Consider the following 8,589-nt stretch of genomic DNA (forward strand, 5'->3'; position numbering starts at 1 on the left):
TCTGATCACATGATCCCCTTTAGTACCTCTATATCTGATCACATGATCCCCTTTAGTACCTCTGAATCTGATCACATGATCCCCTTTAGTACCTCTATATCTGATCACATGATCCCCTTTAGTACCTGTGTCTCTGATCACATGATCCCCTTTAGTACCTCTATATCTGATCACTAATCCCCTTTAGTACCTTATATCTGATCACATGATCCCCTTTTGTCCATTAATCTGTGAAATCCACTCTATCTATACGCACCTCATCACACAATCTGTTGGCCCCTGTAAAGTTCTATACTGACAAAATGAAGATTCACAATAAAGCTAATTATAACACTCCCTCTGGACTTTCTTAATTGTATAGGCATTAATTATTTGATTCTCAGATTATAAAAGTACAAGTAGGGGACATCTATTTGTGGCATCACTGAGTGTGAGAAGACAGTATCAACTTAATGTGTGGACATCTTGTGAGGTGTGTTGTGGGTGTAGTAGTCCCTGTCACCCCTCACTAACAGACAATGCTGATGATGCTTTTCTTATCAAGGACAGTACCAGAAATACTTGACAGCTGCTGGGAGAGAAGTGTAACCTCCTTCTGGCTACAGCAGGATTTAAGCTATAGAAGTATGTACTTTGGGTATATACTGGCAATCTGCTTACTTCATGTATTTTTATGTGATTGTTCCCTGGCATAGTAGTCAGTTTGAGGATTTCAACCCTCTGTAAACCTCATTGGGAATGTGGTCCAAACATAGAGGAAGCAAAACCCTGGAATTGTCAGCACCTCAAACTCAAAATACCTGAACAGGTATCATTTATCGCAAGTAAACAAACCTTGATAGAATTATTAACTATGTAATACACAGGTACATGAAATACAAAAAAAATATAGACCAGTTGGACAGACACTGGGAAGACCATTTTACTGTACTATTTTCCACTGTAAGACCATTTTACTGTACTATTTCTGCTGTAAGACTATTTTACTGTATTATTTTCCACTGTAAGACCATTTTACTGTACCATTTTCTGCTGTAAGACTATTTTACTGTACTATTTTTCGCTGTAAGACTATTTTACTGTACTATTTTTCGCTGTAAGACCATTTTACTGTACTATTTTCCAATGTAAGACCATTTTACTGTACTATTTTCTGCTGTAAGACCATTTTACTGAACTATTTTCTGCTGTAAGACTATTTTACTGTACTATTTTCCGCTGTAAGACTATTCTACTGTACTATTTTTCGCTGTAAGACTGTCTTTATTGTTTTATTATCAAGAATTTTGTTTTCTTTCTTGATCTCCTGTAGGCCTACAGAAACAAGTATTCTCTTAGGTCTCCTGTGGAATATAAAGGTTGACAGACTTCATCAAAACAATCCTACAGCCGACAGCAATTCTTTTAACCATATATTGAAAGAATTCAAAAAGCTAGGCCTGCAGATTAAAATTGGAACAATAAAAATTAACTTAAGTGTGAAAATGACACGAAATGCAACTTGAATCAATATAAACATTTTTAATTACACTTAAAGGAAAACATTATCACTGATCATCGACAGTAGTGTTAGTCAGCTAATTGTCAACTTCACGTCGCTATACCCCTGTCACTGATAGTTACGTAATGCCAATGTAAAGATCTTCAACCACACAAAACTTAAGTGTTATAAATACAGAACGTTGTCGTCAGGATGTGTACGGATAGAGAAAGGACATTTCTTAGTCACATTAACTGTGATACAGACACAGCATATCCATAATGGTGTAGCATGGTAACCGATAAATCCTAATGTGTAGGATATGGAACTATAATGAACCAGTAGCCATTCCACACACAACCGGACACAAGTTGGAATCCCCTTCAGATAGCGAGGCTTTTCAGCACTCAAGCGCCATCACTCTCAAATCAACAGTCATCACAGGATCAGAAATTAGGCTTACTATATACATATCAACAGTCATCACAGGATCAGAAATTAGGCTTACTGTATACATATCAACAGTCATCACAGGATCAGAAATTAGGCTTCCTGTACACCTATCAACAGTCATCACAGGATCAGAAATTAGGCTTACGGTCCACCTATCAACAGTCATCACAGGATCAGAACTTAGGCTTACTGTAGACCTATCAACAGTCATCACAGGAGTAGAAATTAGGCTTACTGTAGACCTATCAACAGTCATCACAGGAGTAGAAATTAGGCTTACTGTAGACCTATCAACAGTCATCACAGGATTAGAAATTAGGCTTACTGTAGACCTATCAACAGTCATCACAGGAGTAGAAATTAGGCTTACTGTAGACCTATCAACAGTCATCACAGGAGTAGAAATTAGGCTTACTGTAGACCTATCAACAGTCATCACAGGATTAGAAATTAGGCTTACTGTAGACCTATCAACAGTCATCACAGGATCAGAAATTAGGCTAACTGTATACATATCAACAGTCATCACAGGATCAGAAATTAGGCTTCCTGTACACCTATCAACAGTCATCACAGGATCAGAAATTAGGCTTACTATATACATATCAACAGTCATCACAGGATCAGAAATTAGGCTTACGGTCCACCTATCAACAGTCATCACAGGATCAGAAATTAGGCTTCCTGTACACCTATCAACAGTCATCACAGGATCAGAAATTAGGCTTACTATATACATATCAACAGTCATCACAGGATCAGAAATTAGGCTAACTGTATACATATCAACAGTCATCACAGGATCAGAAATTAGGCTAACTATATACATATCAACAGTCATCACAGGACCAGAAATTAGGCTTACTGTATACATATCAACAGTCATCACAGGATCAGACATTAGGCTTACTGTATACCTATCAACGGTCATCACAGGATCAGAAATTAGGCTTACTGTCCACCTATCAACAGTCATCACAGGATCAGAACTTAGGCTTACTGTAGACCTATCAACAGTCATCACAGGAGTAGAAATTAGGCTTACTGTAGACCTATCAACAGTCATCACAGGAGTAGAAATTAGGCTTACTGTAGACCTATCAACAGTCATCACAGGATCAGAATTTAGGCTTACTCTATACCTATCAACAGTCATCACAGGATCAGAAATTAGGCTTACTGTATACATATCAACGGATCATAGTCTTAGTTCTGACATAAACAGGCCAAACCATGATTGAGTGAATCAAAAGTTATGGCCCAGACAATGAATCTGACCTTTGACCTAAATGTGACTTTGACCTTAGGTATACAGACCCATAGTGATACACTATGAAGTATAATGTGAAAGGATAGGGGTGGGGTTATGGTGATCTAGAGAATGAAGTATTTGGGGAGGGGTAGGGAGGTGGTTAAAAAGAGGAGGAAGAATTGAAATTTCTAGGGTTTTGAATATGGTGAAGTAAGGGATGAGGTTGTTTAGGAGGGGTAGAAGATGAAATTGTAAGGGGTAATTGGTGGTGAAGTTGTGTGTTTGGGGGTGGGGTTAGGGATGAAGGTGTGATGGTTACTGGGGTGGGGTTAGGGATGAAGGTGTGATGGTTACTAGGGTGGGATTAGGGAATGAAGGTGTGACGGTTTGGGGGGTGAGGTTAGGGAATGAATGTGTGAAGGTTTGGGGTGAGGTTAGGGGATGACGGTGTGACGGTTTGGGGGGTGAGGTTAGGGGATGAAGGTTTGACAGTTTGGGGGGTGAGGTTAGGGGATGAAGGTTTGACTGTTTGGGGGGTGAGGTTAGGGGGTGAAGGTGTGAAGGTTTGGGAAAAGGGAGTTGATGGGAAAAGTTTGAAAGGATCCCTGTAACACTGTTTAAAGCAGCATGTATCCTTAAGGATCCCTGTACCACTGTTTTAAGTAGCATGCCTCCTTAAACATCCCTTTACCACTGTTTTAAGTAGCAAGTTCTTTAAGGCCCACTGCTTTAAGCAGCATGCCTCCTTAAGGATTCCTGTATCATTTTTTTAAGTAGCATACCTCCTTAAGGATCCCTGTACCACTGTTTTAAACAGCATACCTCCTTAAACATCCTTTTACCACTGTTTTAAGCAGCATTCTTCCTTAATGATTCCTGTACCACTGTTTTAAGCAGTATAACACTTTAAGGATCCCTGTACCACTGTTTTAAGCAGTATAACACTTTAAGGATCCCTGTACTACTGTTTTAAGCAGCATGCCTCCTTAAGTATTCCTGTACAACTGTTTTAAGTGGCATAACTCCTTAGACATCCATGTACTACTGTTTTCAGTGACACCCCATTTAAGGATCCCTGTACCACTATTTTAAGTAACAAGCATCCTTAAGGATCCTTGCACCAGTGTTAAGTGGCATGCCTCCTTAAGGATCCCTGTTCCACTGTTTTAAGCAGCATACCTCCCTAAGGATCCCTGTACCACTATTTTAAGTAACAAGCCTCCTTAAGGATTCCTGTACCACTGTTTTAAGTAGCATGCCAACTTAAGGATATATCCTTAAGATTATAAGGATGTGATCAGTGTACGGACTTGTTATGTTTTGGACCCATGTTTTTTTTTTCCATTTTGGGTCTCTGTATGCCTTGTTTAACAATAAGTTTGCTTTAATAGACACCTATATCGACCTCATCCAATATTGTCATCTATTTGTCTTAATTAACATACCACCACCATTAACCAATCCTGTTGCTAGGTTACCAACAAATTACTCCATTTGATGGCCAGCCATTCAAGTTTTATCACCACAACTTAATAAAAGAGACTTATTTACTCTTTACGTGCAGCTATTTATCTTTTCCGTTATTGTTAGGATTTGTTAAGGACTTTCATTCTTCCGCCTTATTCAACTTCCTGTTCTCAATTTCCTCATTATAAATAGATCTTTTTTCTAAGAAAAGGAGAGCTGGCATCCTCCCTCTGGGTTCAGTATGTTTGGTAGGTGTAACGAAGTAAACTTCCTTTACACGTCTGTTCTAAGTTTTACAGAAGTGAAGAGCAACTGCTAAGAACTGTCTGTTTTGTGTTATGAAGAGGTCATTTTAATTACGCCTTTGTCTTGTGTTTTAAAGTACAGTTTTTAATAACTGTGTTTGCCCCTCCATTTGTAAATTTTTTAATTCCCACCACCTAAGAATGCTTCTAGCCAAATATGGTTGGTTTTCATCTCTTACTTTCAAAAAAGAAGTCACTTAATCAATATGGCAAAATTACCCCTTTTTGGACCCACCCCTCAGCCCCCCTGAGGAAGTCAGCCCCTTTATTTGTACAGTTTTGAATCTCGACCTACTCTTCCATGTTTCCAGTCAAATTTGGTTGAATTTAAATCAGTAGTTATGAAGGAGAAGTCTTTTGAAGAAATTGTTAATGGATGGACGATGGACGACAGACACAACAGTATGTATAAGCTCACCTTCAGAACAGTCCTGATAATGGAAGATGGACAACAGACACAACAGTATGTATAAGCTCACCTTCAGACCAGTCGTGATAATGGACGATGGACGACAGACACAACAGTATGTATAAGCTCACCTTCAGACCAGTCGTGATAATGGACGATGGACGACAGACACAACAGTATGTATAAGCTCACCTTCAGACCAGTCGTGATAATGGACGATGGACGACAGACACAACAGTATGTATAAGCTCACCTTCAGACCAGTCGTGATAATGGACGATGGACGACAGACACAACAGTATGTATAAGCTCACCTTCAGACCAGTCGTGATAATGGACGATGGACGACAGACACAACAGTATGTATAAGCTCACCTTCAGACCAGTCGTGATAATGGACGATGGACGACAGACACAACAGTATGTATAAGCTCACCTTCAGACCAGTCGTGATAATGGACGATGGACGACAGACACAACAGTATGTATAAGCTCACCTTCAGACCAGTCGTGATAATGGACGATGGACGACAGACACAACAGTATGTATAAGCTCACCTTCAGACCAGTCGTGATAATGGACGATGGACGACAGACACAACAGTATGTATAAGCTCACCTTCAGACCAGTCGTGATAATGGACGATGGACGACAGACACAACAGTATGTATAAGCTCACCTTCAGACCAGTCGTGATAATGGACGATGGACGACAGACACAACAGTATGTATAAGCTCACCTTCAGACCAGTCGTGATAATGGACGATGGACGACAGACACAACAGTATGTATAAGCTCACCTTCAGACCAGTCGTGATAATGGACGATGGACGACAGACACAACAGTATGTATAAGCTCACCTTCAGACCAGTCGTGATAATGGACGATGGACGACAGACACAACAGTATGTATAAGCTCACCTTCAGACCAGTCGTGATAATGGACGATGGACGACAGACACAACAGTATGTATAAGCTCATCTTCAGACCAGTCCTGATAATGGAAGATGGACAACAGACACAACAGTTTGTGTAAGCTCACCTTCAGACCAGTCGTGATAATGGACGATGGACGACAGACACAGCAGTTTGTATAAGCTCACCTTCAGACCAGTCCTGATAATGGACGATGGACGACAACCACAACAGTATGTATAAGCTCACCTTCAGACTAGTCGTGATAATGGACGATGGACGACAGACACAGCAGTTTGTATAAGCTCACCTTCAGACCAGTCCTGATAATGGACGATGGACGACAGACACAACAGTATGTATAAGCTCACCTTCAGACCAGTCATGATAATGGACGATGGACAACAAACACAACAGTATGCATAAGCTCACCTTCAGACCAGTCGTGATAAAAACTGTCTGTTTTGTAAGGTGAAGAGGTCATTTTTAATTACACATTTTTTTTGTTATGAAGAAGAACAGTTTTAACAACTGTCTACTTTTTGTTGTGATGACATTATTTTTACAATGCACCAGCAGTGAAGAATTTCATTATTGCCACGTTTATGATCGTATTAACATTCCGGTTGTCCCCAGGGCTTATCTAGCTGGGCATATACTGAAATTAAAGTTTCTAGAGGACAGGATGGTTATTTTTATTTATTCTTTGGTAACTTCAATCTTTTATTGGGAAATTTACTAAGCTAAGCAGGATTGTGGCCCTTCTCCTGACTCGTGGTTTGAGCTGTAAGCTGTCAGGAGTTCTCTCCCCTAACAGATTGAACCCTGTGGATGCTGCTTCAGCTGCTCTGAACACTGTTAGCCAACAAGGTTTAAATGCCAACAAAACCGGTTTCATACATAGCATGCATCAAATACATATCTCAATCAGGAGAAATATACACCAGAATAATATAACAACAACAGGTCTAGAGGGCCTGTATTGCTCATCTTGAAATTTAAGCAATCATGGGGAAAATGTTCTCAATAAATCTTGGGAAATGTAATGTAATGAAACATAAGTTACACTCACATACCAAGAGGGGTTTATCGCTCTCAGGCACTGAGAGGGAAAAAACACACTTACATACTCTGAGAGAAATATTACTCTGGTGTATCTAGATGGAAATATCAGAGGGAAATATTACACTTCTGTACACAGAGAGAAATATTACACTTCTGTACACAGAGGGAAATATTGCTCTCACATATCCAGAGAGAACTATCACCCTAACATACTCAGAGATATATTACACCCAGACTGAAAGATTACACACAGATAGAAATATTACACCCAGAGAGAAATTTACAACCGAAGAGAAATATTACTCTCACATACGCAAAGGGATCAGAAACAGCTGAGTCAGTGGTTGTTAGAAGGTCAGTATGGCGGTCCAATATTACGAGCTTGTAAAAACAAAACTTACCTGATCAGTGACGCCCACTACACCAACACTGATACCGAGGTTAGTCTTTGTGCTGACAGGATATTTATACTTGGTTCCTGTCTCCAGCTTCTGAACGCCTGCACTATTGGCAGAGGGATATGTCAACTCACCCTGTCAACACAAAAATATCTCATACAGTTCTGTGTAATAGAAATTCAAAATTTCATTAGCTAGCACATCCACTCTTAAGTTCTGACATCAACAATCATATCAAACACACGGTAAAACACGGGTCCTGTAATAACTGTTTGAAGGTCAAACAATGTGGTTGAGCTGTGTTAGAAATCCAGCAGGTATAAGTAGAGTTTAGGACTTTACTTCAATGAAGACGTACAAAAAAGCTATTCTGAACTTAAAAGAACATGTTTGATCTGATAAACATCATAATTTGGTTATACATTTGTACCAGCATCCAAGGTAAAGAATCTTAACCAGGGTACCTACAACTTAATCCTGGTGATGCTTCGTAAAGTCTGTCTGAAAGTGACCACGTTGTCCACCCAAGTAGGTACAATGAGACAGGAGTTATACAAGATTGTGTCTATGGACAGACAGTCGGACAGATTGTGTCTATGGACAGACAGTCTGACAGATTGTGTCTATGTACAGACAGTCGGACAGATTGTGTCTATGGACGGACAGTCGAATAGATTATGTCTATGAACAGACAGTTGGACAGATTGTGTCTATGGACAGACAGTTGGACATATTGTGTCTATGGACAGACAGTCTGACAGATTGTGTCTATGGACAGACAGTCTGACAGATTGTGTCTATGGACAGACAGTTGGACAGATTGTGTCTATGGACAGACAGT

The 8,589-nt window shown here is 39.8% G+C and overlaps 1 protein-coding gene across 1 annotated transcript in view; it reads right to left on the reverse strand.

Moving 5' to 3' along the window:
* LOC110451305 (CD109 antigen-like) overlaps positions 1 to 8,589 on the reverse strand; it is a gene marked incomplete at its 5' end in the record, with an annotated part of 299,728 nt that overhangs the window by 271,981 nt on the left and 19,158 nt on the right. Inside the window, one exon of the mRNA XM_021499236.1 lies at positions 7,752 to 7,883. Within this exon, the coding sequence (XP_021354911.1) occupies positions 7,752 to 7,883 (132 nt within the window). The remainder of the gene's footprint in view (positions 1 to 7,751; positions 7,884 to 8,589) is intronic.

This window comes from Mizuhopecten yessoensis, unplaced genomic scaffold (assembly GCF_002113885.1).
Source record: "Mizuhopecten yessoensis strain PY_sf001 unplaced genomic scaffold, ASM211388v2 scaffold5927, whole genome shotgun sequence".
Classification (NCBI taxonomy): Eukaryota; Metazoa; Mollusca; class Bivalvia; order Pectinida; family Pectinidae; genus Mizuhopecten; species Mizuhopecten yessoensis.